Raw genomic sequence first — 21115 nt, 5'->3', positions numbered from 1 at the left:
TCTGAAAGACTTCTCCATGTCAGGATGAAGGAAAATACTTGCTCAAAGATCTGCTGAGGTCGAATAGCAAAGGTAATTTGTGTTCATAAATGGTTAATCGTGACTTAAAAATACCCATATTGACAGGAACTCCAGGATAAATGTCATTGGAACTTATTGTTTTTTTAATACACCTTAAGAAATTAAACAAAGCAAATGCATTTGGTGGCGCCCTCAGGAAAAGTCCAGTCACTTCCTGAACACTAATCTGCCTGTGAGCAGCAGATAGATTCTCATTGTTTGTCACTTCCAGTTTCCAGTAATGGGAACTATTACTTGATCTAGCCAGTTTCTGTTGAAGATCTGGGAAAACTTACAAATTTTAATGGCAAAATTCTATTTGTTTCCATAAAACAACAACAGAAAAAAACTTAACGTGTTTGTGGTACCTGGAGGCATCACTTCTGATGATGAATATTGTTTTATTTTGGAATTAAGTGTCTGTTCTTCAGGAACGAGATGTATCTTGCTCTTCTGGTGATTTTCTTGCAGTGTAAGTTTGATAACTAAATATCTGGGTGGGTACATGTGTTTCTAGTTTGTTTAGGGTTTGTTGGGGCTTTTTGCTGTTTCCTATTACTATCCCTCAATGTGTAAGCTTTGAAAGATAACATTTCTTTTCGTTTTTTTTTTTCCAGGTTCAGAACTTTACGCTCAGGCGAGAGGTAGGTAACGATGGGGCTTTTTTCACATACAAGTTTAAAATAAGTAATTTAACTAATTCCTCCCTTGTTGGTGTGCATCCATAACAGAGTTTAGCTGGATTTGCTGTACTGTAGTTCGGTATGAAATTTGTCCAGGTAAAAAAAAAAAAAAAAAAAAAAAAGGCGTTACTTGGTGGTGTTGCTTTGTATGTTTTGGTGAAATCTTTCCTAGAGTAATTTGCTTTACTGAGGCATGCAAGAGAAGAGATGGGAGAGGAAATTTAATTACTAGCATTTTGTTTTGGTCTTTAAAAAACCCTCTCATGCCCATAAGCAAGGAGGTAGGATAAAATTATAGAATATAAGTTAAGGGCACTCTCTCTTGCTCTACTTCTTGCAAAAGAAAAGATCATGTCTGAGCAGAGTACAGAACTTGCATTCTGAAAGTAATGCGTTTACTTTTTACGTTACCATCTTGCTGGCTTCTAGCATGTACACTCTGCATAATTCCTTTTTTTCCATCACTAGGAAGAAATGTTAGCTGCTGCTTGTCATGTAGTCCATTCACATAGAAAAAAATTTACTATGTTTGCATTGGTTTTATGCCGAAAACTCTCCAGCAAGGCCAATTTATAAATAGCTGGTAACTGTACATGGCAAAGGACTTCTTTAGATGCAGGAGAGTTTTCCTGTTCTAGTAGCGTATTTCTAATACAAATCCTGGCCAAAATGAGCACACCCAAAAGCTGTAAGTTCTAAAGGAAGGGAAAGTGAATGATCTCATAAATCTTTCTCTATGCTTGTTCATCTAGCTGTGTGAATAAAAGTATTAATTATAACAGGATTCTAATAATTATGACACTTTAAGCTAAAAATTATTTATCATTCCTGTGTTTATAAATACAGAAGCACTGTATATAGTAATGCTATTATAAACTTTATTTCTTAAAGTTTATAATTTTTAAATAATCTTTATTTCTTATCAATTTTTTTTTTTTTAAATAGTAATATTGTGTCTAGTGTATTTTTTCAGGGACTAACATGCCTCAATTCTAGATTAATTAAAAGTATTGCTTCTGCATATGATTCTGTATTTGAATTGATCAGGACTAAGGACTTTTGAAAGTATGATTGCTGGACAGTGTAAAGTGAGGCATGTGCATGTTTGCTTGCAGAACCTGAACCCAAGTATCTTCTGTTACTCTCTAGTTGTCCTAAACTAGAGATTTAAGATTATCCCAAGCTTGTGAGTTACATGTTTAAAGTGGGATTTGCTGAATGACATGACCCTAACCTTACTTTCAGATAAAATGTACTCCAGGGATTCCTGCTAATTGGCAATGAATTACCTTGGGGTTTAATACAACTGTAAGCAGGGTTTTACTGTCATTTTAGCAGTTTATTCAGACAAGTATAAGTCCAAAATTTTGTCCATCTCTCGGTTCTCCTGCCAATTAGGGTTGAAGACAACAAACCATGACAAATAAGGAAAACCATAAAGTAGCTGCAAACCTATTCCAGTGTGCTCTGTGTCTTCGAGGAAATTTAGTAGATTTGGCCATCAGCATGGCCAAATCAATGATTCTTTCAGTCCCCCAAGGCAAGGACTGAGCAGATGGACAGGGTGTGCTGTGACAATCAGTAGTTGCCTCTAGCATATCTGTGCAGTGGAAGGTAAGGCTGCTGTGGTCAACATCTGTGAGATCTGACCTCAAAAATTATAACACCTGCTACTAGGGTACAGCTAATTAATTTTTGTGATTAAAATGTAGCAGCTTGAGATAGCAATATTATGTTGGACTAATTGAAAATGAATATAACTCTCTTTTTATTTTTTCCATCAAGTTTTTACATTCAACACAGTTGAAATCAAGGTTCAGCCATCTGTCAAAGTAAAGAATGGAGCTCCTATGTCAATTATCTGCCATGCTGATATTAGCAAAAGTACCAGTTTCCAGCTGAAGCATAATTTTACAGTTTTTAAGGATGGCAAGCTTGTGTTCATGACTGTATCATACAAAGGAAATGCAAAATACGAAATACCTGTGGCTAGATCTTCAAATACAGGAGAGTATGAATGTACCGTGGAAGCAGGTGGAAAGGCAAAATCTAGTAAACCCTTACATGTTTGGGTAACAGGTGAGTATTCCTTCAAACACAGTGGTTTTCTAAGGTACAAGAAGAGAAAAACCTTCCAGGGGAAGAAAAAATAGCCAGTGCTAATTAGGGTATCTTGCAAAGTGTGTTTTATCTGTAGACATCACAGTAGTTTACAAGAGTTTAATACTAAATCCTCATGTTAAGACACAGAAATGAAATCACAATCCCAAGGCTACGCGGCAGATGAGTGATAGTCAGGAATGCAATCTGTGCCTCCTGTGCCATCCCCTCTGTCCCCTGGACTAAAGAAAGTATTATTTGTGAAATACAGCTTGTGCCTATAGATCATAAACATGATAGGAGGTGGGCAGATTACTGGAAAAACTGGAAATAATGTGTAGAGGGTCTCACCTTGTGACAGCCGTTGTCAAAGCTAGTATCAACTGTGGACCACTGTTGTAGACAATGTTATATCAGTCTTGTTCTTTCATCTCTTGTGAGAACAGGGGCCACCTCCATGTATACTCTTTCTAGCCATGTGTTCTTGACTGCAAGGAACATTTTTCCTCTTGGAAAAGCAACTTGGAAAGAATTCATTTAGCATTAAATAGTTACAGGGTTGTGCAGGGCCTGTAATTGTTCTTCAGAGGCCTACACCTCTAGGTAGAGAAGCTGGGATAGCATTTAGTTTCTTTGCTTGCTCGTTTCTGAGTGGCAATAGGAAACACTGAGAAGGAAGCAGTCGTACCTTTAAAACAGCAAGTTTCATACATCACACATTGAATCGACATTGTATTACCCTCTCAAAGGACATTTTGTTCTTCTGAAGGTGCCTTGGAATGCACCCACACATCAAAAGAACTGTCCTCAAAAGCCCAGTTCTTGCCAATTATTTGCATCTGTTCATTAGTGAAAATCACTACCAGTAATGTTTATTTCAGGGTTGTGCAATGTTCTATATCTTTTCCTGTTTTCTGTTCTAAGGAATGACCAAGCCAATCCTGACTGCTGAGAAAAATGAAGTTTTAGAGGGTGAAGTTGTGAAATTACGTTGTGAGCTGCCAGAAGAGGAACCTCCTTTACATTTCTTTTTCTGGAAGACAAAAACAAATTCAACACCTAAAGAAAAGCATGTATTTGAACCATACAGAAATTTTTCTGAAGTGGAATTTTCTGTTGAAGAGGGAGATCATATTTTACAATTTGATTGCTTTGGTAGGAGAAATGTAAAACACGAATTCGAAACTTCAGAACACAGCAACACAACACTTGTTACAGTCAGGGGTAAGCGGCTTAGCTTTTCATTTACATTTCTTTGCTTGCTGTAATTAAAATGGTGGGTCATGAGTTTATATGTATTCTCTTGCAGAACCATTTATAAAGCCTACTCTGAATGCCAAGCCCTCAAATATTACAGAAGGAGACAGAATACAGTTTGAGTGCTCAACTATGGTAGCCCACATTCATGACATTGAAATCATACTCCAGAAAAACAAAACAATACTGAACAGTGTACGAGATAAGGAACTTTTGAAATACTCTGCAGTAGCTACTCTAGAGGACAGTGGTGAATACGTGTGTAAGGTGGAGCAAGGGAGAGCATCTAAAACCACCAAACTGAATGTTGTTGTGTCAGGTAACACTTCTGTTCATCTTAGATTTCACTCAATAGATTGATATATTTAAATTTGGTAGAACTCAAGATCCAAGTGTAACCTGAAGATCCAAGTGTAACTTTCAGATCCAAGTGTAAATTTTCCATAAGTTAAAGGTTATTTAGATTTAGATTTCAGTTTCTGATTTTTGCCTGCCAATACTTTCCAACTAAAATAATACTTTCAAGTAATACATATGAGCAGTGGTTTCAAGTGATCGCTAAGTTTCTGTTTTCCCTTAAAAAATTATGATATTAAAATAGTATGATTTGTTTTTTCCCTGGTTTTTGTCCCTTTCAGTATGTCCTTCATTCTGTATACTTTAGATAGGTAATCATATTCTTATAGGCTCAATTTGAATGAATTCGTTCTCTTTTTATCTTGCAGAGTTATTCCCCAGGCCAATATTAGCTGCTTCTATGAGGGAGCTGGATGAAAATAAAGAATTAACTTTGAGTTGCAGCGTTAGCGGTTTTCAGAGAGCTAACTTCTCCATATTACGGAAAAGCTCACATGGAGACATCTGGCTGAAAAATTCTAGAAACTTAACAATGAGAGTTAATGTGAATGATACTGGATTCTATATCTGTAAAGCTGAAGTAAAAGGAATAGTCAAGGCGAGCAAACCTGTAAGGATAAATGTTTATGGTGAGTTGATACAGAGGGTTAGAACCCAGTGGTGGTGGGGAAAATCAAAACCGTAAGCTTATAAATGAGCACGTCTGTTTACAGAATCAGTCTCTGGTCCATGGACTAGTAGCGTGTCTGTTAGTTCTTGCAATATTAATTTCTGTGAGATGTGCTTGTCATCTTCAGCTGTAGAGGATTTGGCCTATCATGATCTAATCGAGTCAGATTTTTACAGGGCTAGCCCTAGGAGAAGGGAGTTAGCATGTCTTCCTTCTGTTCCCTTGATTCTGCTAGGTGCCAAAGAAATTCTCATTCATTACCATTTGCAGGAGCTGGGAATGTTCTGCAAACCTTTTACTCATCAGTTTGATCTGAAACTCTGTCAGTGTCTGCCTTCAATCCCTCCCCTTGACTCTCCAGGCAGAAAGCCGAGAGAGCCAGAGGTCATCTAGATAGCTGTACTCCAGAAAAGTCTAATTTTTTGCTATCAATACAACCCCCTCACAAGCACACTAATTATAAACACCCTAGTTTCCTTCCCTCTCATGGAACAAGCACAGCTGGTTCTCGGGTCTGTAAAGGGGGATTAACTGTGACTCACTGTGCTGCAGAAACAGAGGTCTCTGATTAGGTGCTGCAGGATCTATCTCAGGTACTTGCATATATTTTTGCTCTACAGACTTGCTCCTTGGCTCAGAGCTAGTTCTGGAGTTTGGATGATCCACACCCATGTCACTGATCCATTTTTTGTTCTCCTTTACATTCTCATTGTATGCTATTTTATTCTAAGTCACTTATGTTCTATTATATCTGGTTTGGTTTTGTTCAAGTCACCCCCTGGTTCTATTCTAGCAATGATGAAGAGCTTCCCAATATAGACTCTGCGTGCAAACTAGCTAAATATTGTATATTTATATGTTTTCTGTGAAATAATATTGCATCTTTCAGACTTATGCAGTGTAATTTGCAATATTTTTTTCCTTTATTTCCTTTTTAGCTCCAGTCTCCAAGCCAACTCTTTCTGTTGTCAGTGGTTTACCAGAGGTGGTGATAGGGAAGCCTCTATGGTTAATCTGTCGTTCAGTGATGGGAACGCCACCAATAACATTCACGTTCTACAAAGGAAATAAAGTTAAGAAAACAGTAACTAATAACACATATGCTATGTTCTTGGATGAAAATATTGGACAAGATGACGAAAGAGGATACAAATGTGTAGCTAGAAATAATCACTCCAGTGGCACGGGAACTAGCAATATTCTAAACATCACAGTAATAGGTAAGTCATTTAATTCTTCTTCTTGGCTAGTGTTGTATTTTGGGTTTTGAAACTAGCAGCAAACGATGGACTAAGCAAAACGGATGCGAAATATTTACAAATTTTTGCTCACGTGAATTAAAAATAGTTGGAGATCTGTATTGCAGACTATTTGTCACTAAAGCAAAAATTCTTATAGTAATCCAAATCAAGTTAACTACAATTGAGTTTATTTTAATGTTAAAAACAGATCTGACTTGAAATCTTGTAGAGGCCATTTTAACAAAATTAATGATTACAAATTTCAGGACCAGATCTGTTCATGTTTGATTTTCATACGACTGGACTAAATGTATACATAATGATACTGGAGTTAGTCCATGATTTTACTCGCTAAATTCTAGCTAGCTAGATTCCTGGTAGATGGTGTAAATCCACACTTTTAATAATCCCTCTGAATACCTCTGTTATTAGTTGCAGTTTTCAGAGGCACTGAGCGTATGTTCGGCATCAAAAGCTGCAGTTGCTAAGTAGCTCTGAAAGTCAGTCTATTATTATGCCTTATTAGCAACTAGGAGTTACCGTGTCTGAGCAAGGTCTCTGATCTACAAATATCTGTGAAGTAGAAAGGCAAAATCCCTCTGCCCATGAGGGAAGTTGGTAGTCGAAGCTTTAAAAAGAAGATGAATTGATAGTCCGCAGAAGAAAGCATGACGTCTGACATATGCTGGGAATCTTAGCAGTGCTCCAAGAAGCGGAAAGCAAGTGAAAAAGCTGTGATTTGCAAGTGCGCTATTGGCAGATATGAAGAGAAACTGAAGAAAATAGTAATTCTGTAGTAGGCCACCTAAGACCTGTGTCAGGATTGATAACTCTTAAAACATATGTGTGTGGTTTTCCGTGTCATTACATGAGTAAAGAAGCATCGTGTCTTGGTTGGATTTTTTAACTAGTATACTGTGTTTCTGTAGGTTTGTTTGGTGCACTCAGAGCAGAGGGTAGTGAGGTTTCATGTGACGGTTCCTGGTTTAGATACTAGTGGTTCAGAGGTTTGGCTCAGGAAAACTGTTACTGATTTAGATATATTCTGTCCCCATTACAAGCAGTTCCCTGTGTGCCCAAAGAACTTATTTGTTAACAATAGGTTTTGCTATAGGCCTTAAGGAAGTTTCTTGGATATCCTGTACCCAAGGCATGGATCGTACCTTGAATTTAATTTGAAAATCTAAGATAAATAAGTATTTGCATTTGCCTAGACTATAGAAGTAGGACTGCACCTTAAGTTCACCAGTTCCACCAGGATATGCTTTGCTAACACTAGAGAGAAGCTGAATGATAAAACTCTGAAGAGATTTATCCAGTGAGATTTAAAGCCAAGGTAATTTGAAATAACAAGTATCAAGTAAACAAATACAAAGCATAATCAGTCCATTAACAAGTAGGAATTTCTTTTCTGGAGCTAGTGTATCCCAGCTGTTAGAGCAGTGGTTCAGGATATTTTGTAACACTGGCAGTTCTCAACAGCAAGTCACATTTTGGAGCCTGGTGAGCCAGCCTTCTGCAGTCTGCCACTCCTGAGGTGGTGGCTTTGAATTCTCTGTATTCTGTCCTTTCTGTCTGTACCAGATCTGAATAAATACATGGTTTGGAGAGCAATCCTCTCTATCATGGGGTCAGTCACAGTAACCCATGTCTTATATTGAAATCTGCTTCCTGCTTCCTGTCTAATACAAGTACAGCTTTCATGACGAGCATCTTCTCATATCAGATCTGTATTTCCTCCTTCTGCTTTTGTACCAGTGTTGCCTTAGTGACTCCACTTTTACTCCTCCTCCTTCTGTGTCTGCTTCGTTTCTTCATAGTGACCTCTCTATTTCTGTCTGTGTGTATAAAAACTTCTACTAGAGGATGCTGTCTGGCAGAGACTGCTCAGAAGATTAATACTGTGCATTCAGTGTGTTTTAACTAAGCATTGAAGCAAGTATTTCTACAATACAATATTTTAGCATCAACGTTGTTTCTAATAGTGCTAATATTTGTTTTCTTTGTGCCTTCCTCTGTAGTACCGATCCAGAATGCCAGCTTCGGCAGTATTCCATATGGAGAAGTGGAACATGGCAGTGAGACTGCTTTTCTCTGCTCTGTGGAAGAGGGATCTTGGCCAATCCGCTTCAGGATTTTTAAAAAAACTGACCGTGAAGTTCTTCTATTTGAAAAAACTCAAAATGCGGACAGGGTCCTGTGGCGCAAGGAAGCAATGAACAGGCAGGACGCAGGGACATATTACTGCATGGCTTCTAATCGAGCTAATGTGGAGGTGAAAAGCCATCCCATAACTGTCAGTGGTAAGCTAACTTTTATGATAAGCTGCATACTATGTCATCATGACAGGTGAGGTCACGTTATCTGGGATGTTACTAAGTATAACTCCCTCACTTGTTTTTGTTCCACCATTGTCAGAAGTTAAACAGACATCTATTTATAAACAGAGATTGTCTAACTTACATAGAAAAGTTTAAGGGATGTGCAAAAGCCAAAGGAGCCAGATGCAAGCTAAATCCAGCCTGTGGTTGTACTGCGTTTTCGGTCACAGAGAGGCTCGCTAGTGAACTTGGCATGCGAGTCTCCTTAAAGTTCTTCCCCAGTGTGCAGGAAGGCAAATTTGTAGTAAAACGAAAGGTCAGGAACTGCAGAATGTTAGTAATGATGACCTGTCACTGTACATACTCTCTTAAACATGTCTTTCTTATTTCCAGTCATCTTAGCGTCTTGGCAGAAAGGAGTAATTGCTGCATTTGTCCTAATACCTATCGCAGGAGCAGTAACTCTCACTTTATGGTGGTTTTTGTGTAAGAAGAAAAAGGGTAATGAATGGTTCCCTTCTATTTGTTTGGTGACAAATGTATTACAGTTAAACTTGCATTTGTTCCAGGAGAAACAGCCTGCGGGGATGAGGCTTCAGAGGATGACTAAGTAGAATTTAAAAACCCTAAAAATCTACCTAAAAATGCCAGGTGGCCTGAATTAAGCTGCAAGTGTGCTGAAGCTTTCTAAGTATATTGGGCAGAATGGGAGCATCTAACTAATGGTGCTGGGAAGGCACTAGTGAAGCAAAGGTTATTGGAGATAGGCCAGAACCGCACTGTTCTGATGCAGTCCTAGGTCTGGGATTCAGTTCCGTGCAATGCAGAGGCAGACAGGGCCTGAGGAGTTTTTTGATCCTTTATAGAGCTATGACAATTTGATTTGGGGTCCCAGCTCAGGTGTAATTGAGCTACTTCTCTAGTCCTCATGAAACATATTTAAGATCATTAGGTTGTGGTTTGGGTTTGGTTTTTTTTTTTTTAATCCCCACAGTGTTATACAATTTCACTTAGGGATTTATCTTCTATCATTAAGATATTTTTTCAGATCTTGTTCTTTCAGAAAATAAGTAAATCTGGTTTGTCCTGTGATATGCAGTGCGTTACAAAATATTTGGGAAAATTTGAAGTATCTGGATGCCCCAGACTGCTTAAATTGGCCAGACTAAAGTCTGGGGTTTGGGATCTTAGGTTCTCTGTGAAAGAGACATTTAAGGGACCTGGGTGATAGGTAATTAATTTTGTGATAGCCAAGAGAAATTATTCTCACTGGGGTATATAACGACTTTTTAAAAATTATTTTTACTTTTAAATACTTGTGCAATCTATTAATAGATGCTTTTATTTTTCTCTGTCAAGCTAAAGGACCATCCATGGAGATGTCTGGGTAAGATGACTTGCTTTATGGTAATGGTGAAGTATTTCTGTTCAGAGACTGGAGGCCTTCCACCATATGAATATAGTTTGTTGTGGCACACACCTGCAGACAATGGATGGTTGTGCTTCATGTACCACCTGCTAACACAACAACAGGATGAGGAAATACTCTAAAAATAGAAAAAAAAAAAGGCCAGCTAGGAGAAGTAGAAGAATGTCAGGCCTGCATTTAGATGCATTTAACTATGGAATTACAAATATAGACATCTTAAAGAAGAGTAATCCAAGAGGGAACATTTTTGACCTTAAAGTTTGTTTGTGCTTCTCTTAAAGACAAAGGCAAAACTTTCATTAGCTTCAATAGTTAAGAATGTGTGGTAGTCAGCATAGACAATGACTGATCTTTGTATATCATCATGTTGTTGTTTTTATTGGCTGGTTTTGGATAATTACATCAACTTTTATTGGTTTGCTTTTCAGTTCTGCCTTGGCTCCAAACTTGACAAGTGAAAAACTGACAAGACAGCACAATGATGGAGACTACTATTCAGGTAGGATATTTTGCTGTAAGACTAGGAGTGAGTTGGCTTAATTAAACATTTGTTTAAAATTTTGGACTTGCGTGGTTGTTGCTTGGATAGGGCCCAGTGTTTTGGGAATGCAGAGGAATACCAATAACATTATCCCAAGTATCTTCCATAATTTTGTCTTTGTACGTTTTTTTTATGAGCACGTCTTATACAAAGACTGGTTTATAAGTCTGCTCAGACACTTTTACCAGACAATCAGTTAACAGTATTACAGATGGAGAAATGATGGTAGAAGAAAATTACTTTCTGTTTTTGACAGTTTTGACACAGCTGCAAGAAAATTATTTCAGAGAGGCAATTTGAGTTGTAGCACATGGTCCTGTGATGTGGCCGCAGTACAGCGATGTTAACTTGCCATGACTGGGCACCTTTCATTACTGGATCTCAATGCACTTTGCAAAGATAGCTGAGCATTTACAAAGCCACATCCTTCCCACCTGTGTTATATGGCTGTCTTAGGTGTGAATATAAAAGTAGAATTTGTCATATGTAAATAAACATAATGACAATAGGAGTTGCAGCTGTGTTACTCATTTATTTAGCTATAATAAATATTTTGTGAGCTCAACTTTTGCTTTAATATTTTAGGATCAGGTTACATTGAAGATAGCGAAAATCACATGAAATCAACAGATGACAGTAAAGGTAATTTCATACTTAAACCAATATATTTTAAAATAATTTTATGATTGAAAATTGTGATGTTTTCTAATGGTAGCAAGGATTTGATAAGTCCAGTCTTTTCCTTTTTCTCTCTGATAGTGGGGAAGACTCTTTCCTTTGCTGAGCTTAGTTCTTTTTCCTTACATGCAAAATGACAATGATAGGACCCATTTACCAACTGCATAATGAAGTGTAATTAGTTTTGCTGGATTCCAGGCTATCTAAAGAAGGATGCTATAAAAATACAACTTAGACTCAAAATTTTAAGTTCTATACAATTATCCAATTTTTTAAAAAAAAAATTTCTACAGACTTCTGCTTCTTTTACTGCTCTGTCCTTTCTTCTTTATTTCTGCAGACCTTTAAATATTTAAGCATTAAACCTAAAAATAATCTGCTATGAAATCTGAATAAAATAACCTGCCAAATACCTTGAGACACCGTGTAGGTTATATATGTGTATTTGTTAAAACGTGTCATCACGTACTGCATCATCTAGCACGTTGTATTCTTCAAGACCGGTGTTTTTAAGATATTTAGTCAAATAATAGTACTTAAATATGTGGGTATTGCCATCTGAAAGCATACTTTGTCCCATATATTTTTGTTTTATATTGATATGAAAGCATTCTCAAGGGTTAGATGCCATTTCCGATAGCTTATAGTACATTTTGACTTGGTTGTCTGTTGGACCTTGAGTTGAAAGATAGTTCGAAAGGCATCCAGTGTAACTAAAGATCAAAGTTAAACTAGAATTAATCCTGAGCATGGAACTAGACTCCTGCATAAGTTGTATGCAACGTAAGCGGCAGGAATTTCTAATCGATAATTCTTTGATGCAATTCTGAATGTGCAGGGCAGCATTGTACCACAGAACTAAGAGGAAGGTGCTGCACTAAGTTGTTTTCAAGGAAAACTTGGAAACAACCTTTGAAAAATCTAGCTCAATGACTCTTGTTTTTTCCATTGTACCCTATCTGTTTCAGATTAAGTGGGCTCTGGTCTAATGATCTACATGTGTGCCAGAAATAAATGGGTTCAATCCTTACCTACTGTGAATTGGACAGCTTCATTAAAACCAACTAGCCTATTGCAGATCTCTCTACCAGATGTGAAAAACAAGTCTTATTATTCAGATACCTCTAAAAATAACAGTATCTGTTCTGCATTTGTGTGACAATAGCTTTTACTTCATAAAGCAAAAGGAAGGAGCTTATAGTTGGTGAATGGAAGTTATTCCATTGTGGCCTGAATAAGTCAAATTAGAACTAGAGAGGCATTCTCATGCAAAACAAACATACAGACAGCAGGAACATAGGAACACGAGGCTGTATTGATCATTCAGAATCACTGCTGTTGTAGGAAGCATGTCATTTAAACTTTGTTATTAACTAATATGCCACCTTAAACACTGTTTTTCATTTGTTCAGCTTTTTTTTTTTTTTTCTTGTCTCACCAATGCTATTGAAAGCTGCTTCAAAACTTTGCTGTTCTTGTCATTAGATTTCTCTAATTTCTGTTCTAAAAAACCCACAAGCAGTTCTGCAGGACTGCAGTCTGGATGACTGTTGTGGTTCCTTCCAACTTTTACAGAAATCTAGTGGAAAACCATCTCCACCCTAAGGAAAAGACAGACTGGAAAACAACAGCTGTTCCTTGTGTCTGTTGTATCCAGGTAACCAGCGCTAGTCAGCCAGAAGTCTTAGTAAAGTTGTCTAATTGTTGTCAGGCTTTTTGTGGGCATTGTGGCAGAGAAGCATTCTGAGGAGGAAGATGCAGATGTTCTATGGAGAGCTTGAAGGGAAACATAAGAGAAATGTGATGGATTGCTGTTGGTAAAGCAGGAATTGAGAGTATGAGAGGCGATGAGGGAGGCCATGAAAGACTTGGAGAAGGCTTTAAATATGAGGAAAGAATGGGAAGTGTCCTGCCATAGCAGCCTTGAAAAAGGAGGAAAAAGTAATGGCAGGGAGAGAAATAGAAGAGAGAGGAGCTGGAGCATGAATATGGGAGAATCTCAGATAATTCTCTGCGCCATTTGTGTTGTGCCTCTTTTGAAGGTGTTAAATTGAAAGTAAGAGTTTTAGGCATAATTTGCATGTCCCACGGTTTAAGAAGTCTAGCTTGAGTTGGTCTGTTGCCTTTCAGATTGGGACAGTCCTTAGGAATGGCTTGGCCTTGGAACTCTTAGCAGAGTAACTCACATCTGCCATATGTAGGGCCTGATCCTGCACCTGTCAAAGACAATGAGGACTTGTCCATTAATTTCAGTGGCAGCAGGATCAGGCCCACAGCTCAAATGAAGCATGCAGTCCTACAAAGAAACGTCTTCTTGATATTTTTGGGGCAGGACCTGACCTTGAGAGTGCTGAGGTGGAGTACACTGAAGTTGAAGTATCAACGCTTGATCCTCACAGAGGTAATAAACTGTCTGACCTCTATGGTTATGTTTTGGGAGCAACTCTGGGCATGGTGCTACTCCCTGACACTGGTCTGATATTGGCAGGTTGTGTTTTGTGTGCGTGACAGTTTCACGCCAATAGCGCTCCTTAATCTAGATCGTGCTGTAGCAACCATGCTGCTGTTCATTGCAGCCCTTCTGCCCCTGGGATCCTCTCATGCACTTGGCCTTCCCATCCACATGAGGTCTGTGCAGAGCAGGGCTCTAAGCAGAAGGCAGCCTGCTGTGAATCTTCATGTTATAGAGTCCAAATTCACCGAGAGCCATTTGAGGTTAGCCACAGGGTGGGAAAATGGAGAGAACAGAAAGCAGTGGAATTTCCTCTGTTATAAAGGAACTGGTTGAAAGGTCAAGCCTGTAGTTCACTTGCAATAGAGAACGAAGAGAGACCAGCGTAGATTTAGTCTCTCAGTCTGGAGAGGCCTGGAGACCATCCTTGATTTTGTGATACATTAAACAGACAAATGAGAATACTGATGCCCAGATAACTTTGGCTTCCTACCTGTGGTTCTATGGTAACAGTTACCAGACCTCATAGTATGAGGCTAAGGTACAGGTCTTTGCAACCTTGAAGGAGAAATAGCCACTGAAATTTATTCTCAACACCTAAATGCACACTTCAATCATTCTGTGTCATCTGGAGAACTGCGATATTGTTATGTTCCTGTGTTGAAATTTGTTAAATCTTTCAGAAATTTACAAAAAGTTTCAAGTAGCTAAGAGTGAATAAAACTCACAGAGACATTTATGCTATGCTCTAGCTTCTTTGCTTTAGCTGAATGAGAAGCAGACTGAGGAAGAAATGGATACATTTGCTTTTTTCCTGGTAGGAAGGACCACTCACTTATTTCAGAGGGCAGAGACATGATTGTTTAGTTAGTAATACAGATTTTTGGGCAAAAGTGCTTGCTCTTCAAGCTTGGCAACAAAGCTCTCCCAGAACAGCCAGTCCTCCTGTTCTTTCTCTGTTTTCACCTGCTGGTATCATTCATCACAGAGCTTTCCCTGCATTCCAAGCATGCTATTTATCCACCTCTGCTAAATTCTGCACTGATACCATAGTTGGTGTACTCTTTTTCAGAATAGGGCTAATACTTAATTGTTCCAGCTGTTTCTGAGCGTGCACTACACAATACAGTGGTGTAGAATGGGAAAGATATGCTAGTGCATGATTACTTAAATTAAAAGCCCTGTTAAATGTGAGATCAGCATCTCTAAAAATAGCCTTTTCATCCCATTCCTGATATATAACAATATTTCAGTATATGTGACTGAGTAATAAGATAGTGTCAGTGCTACATAGACTGAACCTCATTAAAGTGCAAACTGCAAAATAATGTTTAGAAGGTAGCTGGTAAATGAGATCAGATTATTTTAACTGAATGCTGTCTCGTGTTTCAGACCTATGCATGACATACAGAACATGAACTGATTCTGTAAGAGTGATCTGTGCTTCAAGTATATTGAGATATTAAACTTCCTAATATATTACTTTTGTTGCACCCAGGACACAAGTGAATGCTTAGCAAGTGCATGCTCTGGTTGTGTAAGTGGCAACTGCATTCCAAGTGTTTAATGTGTTCAGAGCATCTGTCTTGAGGATGCTGCTTAAATGGAAGGAGTTGTATGAAACCCAGTTGCAAGGTTAATACTTTCAGCTCTGTGCTGCCTGTCACAATGAGAACAGGATGACATTTTTTCTTGGGAAAAGAGAAGCAAAGCCAAATTTCTTCATATACCCTTGTAGTGATCATGTATACCCACAAAAATAATTCAGCCATAGGACTGCCACTGATATTTCTGCCATGTTGATGTTACTGTACAAGTTTTGTTTCAAATCATAATATTATTTCATGCCTGTCTTGCGGGTTATGACCAGTCCTTCTTAGGGAACAGACCTTTCAGATTATCACCTAGCTCCAAATCCCTATCGCACCTCTTCTGATTCCACCTGTTTTCTGAATGAAGACAAAGTATATCATGCTGGAGAAAAGAAGGCTGAGGGGAGACCTCCTTGCTCTCTACAGCTACCTGAAAAGAAGTTGTAGTGAGGCGGGAGTCGGTCTGTTCTCCCTAGTAACAGACGATAGAACGTGGTAGATGATAGATGGTTTAGTGGTGTTGATAGAGCAGGACAAAGGTTGGACTCGATGGTCTTGAAGGTCTCTTCCAGTCGAAACCGTTCTATGATTCTGTGCTTACCTTTTCTCTGGGCATGCACATCTCATCCAGCAGGCTGCATGTAGAGTCTGATTCCTTCTGCCTTTTGAGGAACTCCAGATTTCTTTGATCTCTCAGAACTAACTTCAAATTAATTTATCTTGCCAGTCATTTGTTCCTCCTGCCACTGTTGTCAGTGTCGATACCAGTCAATATTAACGTTCACTTAGGGAGCAGGTGAATCATATTTTGTGTATTATGAAAGCCTACTGCAATAAATGCTGCAGTATCTAAGCTATAGCAGTAGCCTTTATGTCACTTTTGGGAATCAGGAATAATTGCATGCCACCTCAAAACAAGTTTACATAACTGTAGAAGGATGTACATCATGCCTTCGAAGGTAAAGAACTACTTACGTCTGAAAGCAGTGGTTTTACCTGTTTTTTATAGCCATGTCTGCACTAGCTGGTCATTTCTGAAATACTTTTTAACACAGTATAGTAGCAAATAGGCTAGTGCATCAAGAACTTTATATGTACTATGCTTCTGTAGGAGGAGCAAGAAACAGAGTTCATTACAGTGCTGCTGATAGTGAGTGGTAAGCTTGCTAGAAGCAAAGTTTCACTGCTTTATTTTAAAACTTCCATGTGGGAATAACTTAATAGCTACTTTTTGAAGTAGGGGTGAAGAGGCTACACCAATATGAGGTAGAGTGGAGCTACACAGTCCAGCTCTTACTTGAGGTAGTCATAGTGGAATGTTAATTTGATATTTAAAGAGGTGGTAATTCTAGAGAATGATTGAATTGATTACTTACAGAGATTATATGCTTGGCAAAAATATAGTGCTTATCTTTTCTAAAGCTTAGTTGTGCAAAAAGATGGCAAAGTGATTTAGACTCTTTATTGTTAATCCAAGCAAAAACAAAGGCCAGTGCTAAAGTAAGATCAGGAAATACCCCTAAAGTGAGAAGGGAGAAACCACTAGTCATGGCTGAGTAAGAACATGCTCCTTGTTTTACTTTTATAGCTGGTTAGTTATCTGCAGGGTGGCAACATTATAAAGTTAGTAGGAACAAAATGTCAAATCATCCAAGTAATTTCTCCTAGCACATTTTTTTCAGTGCTGAGATGACTTTTGGAACATTAACAAAGAAAATAACATGGGCAGTGGCATTATATCACAATTTAATGAAATGGGTCTGAAAAAAAGAGCAAGCTAAGGAAATGCCTCCCACTAAGGCTTTCCATAGAGTCAACAGGAGTAGATTTAGGACTGTAATCTGCTAAAAAAAAGGTACTCCAAAAGAAATGAGCTACCTCTCATTAAAATTCTGAGAAGATTACTTCTTACTTCAGTGGAAATTGAATTGACCATTTAAGCGATAGTTCATAAGCATATGAAATGCGCTTCAAGATCTTCAGACTATTTTGCAAAGAAAGTTCATGCCAAAACTGCAAGTTTGAAAGCTGTGATTAGGCACTCAGTGAAGTGTAACTCCTACTGTCATGGAAATTAGTAGCAGTTTTGCAGCTCAGTTCCGATGTGTTAGCTCCCAACATTTAAAGGATGCTTAACAGAATTAGAAAAACATGAAATCAGCTTTGGGAAATTAGAATGTGTGCCAGAGACACTTAGGCTCTTCAGAGCAGTGCAGAACAGTAACAGTCCTGATTTTGAGTCTGGCTGCAGGTCAATATGTCTGAATTCTTTAAATGTTTGTGGGGTTTTTTTTTACAGCTATAGTAGAGGACTGTGAATCCAGAAATGTGAATTTTCTTTCCAGTTTCTTGCAAAAAGTACAAACTTTTTTTTTTTTTAACTTTAACTAGAAAAATCTAACTTCTTCATTTATTGAAGATCCACAGAAATTAGAGATGATATTAATAGAATTCTCAGGTTTTCTAAGAGACTCAGTTTAACTGAAATGTAACTGAATGTTTCTAAAATGCTTTGAGATCCTTGACGAGGGAGCTCCTAGACCCTGCCTGCACAGGCCTTTATACCAAATGAAGAAAGTGATTTTAAATGCACAGAGTTCTGGAGCACTTGGCTTTACTATGGTTGCCCAGGGATTCTTAATCTATAACAATGCAAGAAATCAAGGAAATTGTTCTAATCTCCTACTTGCCAGAGCTGTCTTTACACTGGCCATAGAGAAACTGAGTTACTGCTATTTTCAGGCCTTTAGACAAGGCTCTGCCCCTTCCCTACTGGGGTAAGTGCCTGTAGTTTGGTATCAAAACTCTGTGGATGAGTTCTCACAGATGTCAGATAGCAAAAATGGAGGAGCCTTTTGCTTTCCATCTCATACAAGAGCAGAGGTTTACAGGGGCTTATTCGTAAACCTAAGGGTCTGAAAACTATGTGTCTAAGACTAACATTGCATTTGTATCCCAGCTGTGTCCTTGGCACAAATATTGTCTGTCTGCTTTTTCTCCTTACTTTCCATCTTTCCACAAGCCTTCTTAACCTTCTTTATTCCTGCTGTGTCCACCTGATCTCAGTGCACTAATGGAAGAGTCCGCCATGCTGAGGAACTGAGAGGCCTTTCCTGGATAGCTAGAAGCTGTGCAGTGTGAAATCTGCAAATACTCTTCTGAAACATTTCACAAAGAACAGCAAATTAGATTTTTTCTTTTTTTTTTTTTGCACCCATGAGATTTAGTCAGGCTAGTTGCCAAAAGGGGGTATAGTAAGCCTTCCAAGTGATAGATCTCTTCAGGTCTAGGATCCCTGGATCCTTAGAACAGCTGGAAGAAGCTCTTCAAAGTGATCCACAGAGACTCTTCTCTAGTGGTGGATGTCTCTGAAAATTAAAGCAGTATCAACTTAAGTTGAGAAGATTATTAGAATGTTCAAGTCAAATTTAGAAAGGGAAGCCTATTTTCATCATCATTTTTATATAGAGGGAGAGACATCTCCCTCTCGGCACCTTACAGTCTAGGTTTGGGGGAGGGGGTATAGTTGCTTTTTCATACAGACTCCACAGGCTCATTGCTGCTTATGTAACTACTTCCTTTGAAAGTAATACAGTGTGTTCTGTTTGTTTAAGGAGCTTTTCATAAGGCAAACAAAAAAAAGAAAAAAAGAAAATAAATTGATTCTGTGCCAATACATTTTTCCAGCTCCTGTACAGAAGGGGACTGAAACAGTTTATAGTGAAATCAGAAAAGCTAATAATGGTAAGTAAGCTAGTGAAAAATTAAACACATAAAGGAAGCATTTGTATAGAGATTAGGGATAAATTTCTGACTGAATAGTTTAGAAGATAAATGCCATATAAAAGAGATCCAAGTCACATAGGAACATACTGAAGGGCAGCTACAGAATCACAGGTGTTGATAAATCGTATTAACTTTCATGGTTTCTCATAAGCCAATGATGTTTAATGCAGTGAGATTAATAGTTGTAACATATACTTCCTCAGCCCATTTGCACTGTATCTGCTAAGTAGTTTGGCCATATATCTGATCTGAATCTGGAGCTGAACATGCCCTGTTAGGGATTAGGATGCTACGTTGTGTTATCTCAAACTGCTCATGAGCAGCGGTTTTTTTCTCTTACTTGAGCATGTTTGCCATATGTTACAAGATATTTCACTGGTTCTAGACATAACCCCAGCAAATACCTATAAAGTCTCCAACAACAAGCTCTGAAAACCTTTAAAGCAATATGATCACTTCAGTAGGGCAGGTTGTTTATTTTAAGCACCATCAAAATTTGTCCCAGATTGTATATGCCAGCCGCTCTACCCTTCCTCCTCCTGTTACAGGCTTTTGTGTGCAGGCATTAGTAGCTTACTGGCAATTACTGTCTATAAATGTTCTGACAGTGATGAGTTCAGAGACAGCAGGTTAAAAACATTTCTTCATAGTTTGTCAAAGACTAAATCGGAAAGGATTTCCTTCTCTCTCTTTGTGATAGGAAGTCTGGAGTTGTAAATACTAGGGCTGTTAACTGTTCAGGTTTTGTCCTCATCCATGTTACCAACTGGGTTTGTTGTGTGCCATTTGTAATTTTTTGTTGTGGTGTTTTAATTTGATATTTTTTGTTTTATAAGGGGTTTCCCACCTGCTCTAACACAGTGTTCTGTTTCTGGGGAATCTTTCATGTGAGGGTCTCCAGGTACTTTAGAAAACATTACTTAATTTTCCCCAGTGCGGACTTATAAGGCAATTTTTATCTCCATTTTACAGCTGAACAAACAGAGATTAGGTCATTTGTTTAAGGCAATGTGTTTGGTGAGTGACAACACTGGGGACAGAATTTCAGAATCCTGGCTTGGTACTGAGTCTGTATGTTGTACGCGTTTTTCACAGCCTTGCAGTGAAAAGCAGAATATCCTTTACACTAAAGAACAGGGCTAGGCACTTCATGTAGGATCAGCTAGCAGCAGCATTGAGAAAAAAACAGCTCATTTTAGGGCTGAACCCGAAGGCCACTAATGTTCTGAAACATTTTCCAGTGAGTGTGAATTGGACCTGTAACAAGCTGCAGAAGCTGACTTTATAACCCTTCACTCACTTTCTGCTGAAGTGTGAAGCTGATTGTTACACCTTTCACCATTCCTCTTTTTGACATAATGGAAAGCATTAGATACTAGAAGGGTATTTTGAAAGTTGTAGTGTAAACTCGAGGTTGGTACAGCAGAGCTATAATTCAAAGCACTTCTAAGACTGTACTTGCCCTAAAGTGGGAACTGCAATAAAATGAGATACGATTGAAAGACTGATCTGAATTAGCCAGATGATATGCAAACGCCCCTTAATCTTGCAGTCCACCTGCTCTTTTATGCATAACATTCTACAGTTTCAGTTATTCTTGGAAACATAGTAACAGTTTATTGTTTTAATCACGTCTGTTTTTCCTGACTGATACACAGGAAAAGTGTTTCGGTTAGATAAGCAGTGCATCACATAGCTATGCAGTTGCTTTGGGTAGCTACATTACACTCTATTTAAATGTAACATTTACTTTGAGTTTTGATAGGCTGTGTGATTGCAAGGTGGCAAAGTATAAATGCAGTGGAGGATCCCTAGGAAGTAGATCTATCTTCCTAAGTAGTTTAATATAAGTATTTGAAAGATCAATTATGAAAGATACTGAACACTACTAGTGGGTACAGAAATTGGTTTAGCATTGTGATCTTCACTATCTTTAAATATTCTTTGA

At 38.2% G+C, this 21115-nt stretch overlaps 1 protein-coding gene across 1 annotated transcript; it reads left to right on the top strand.

Moving 5' to 3' along the window:
* The first annotated feature begins 498 nt into the window (after positions 1-498).
* On the top strand, positions 499-20982 carry PECAM1 (platelet and endothelial cell adhesion molecule 1). The gene is made up of 14 exons (XM_086473610.1): positions 499-532; positions 678-704; positions 2529-2822; positions 3768-4067; positions 4153-4419; positions 4826-5086; positions 6066-6347; positions 8390-8671; positions 9083-9190; positions 10049-10076; positions 10547-10617; positions 13670-13738; positions 19069-19125; positions 20933-20982. Exons 1-14 carry the CDS (start codon positions 499-501, stop codon positions 20980-20982), a joined length of 2130 nt encoding a protein of 709 aa, XP_086329736.1.
* The last annotated feature ends 133 nt before the right edge of the window (positions 20983-21115 follow it).

Source organism: Leptosomus discolor, chromosome 15, assembly GCF_034619465.1.
Source record: "Leptosomus discolor isolate bLepDis1 chromosome 15, bLepDis1.hap2, whole genome shotgun sequence".
Classification (NCBI taxonomy): Eukaryota; Metazoa; Chordata; class Aves; order Leptosomiformes; family Leptosomidae; genus Leptosomus; species Leptosomus discolor.
This window is presented reverse-complemented; position numbering and strand designations above follow the sequence as displayed.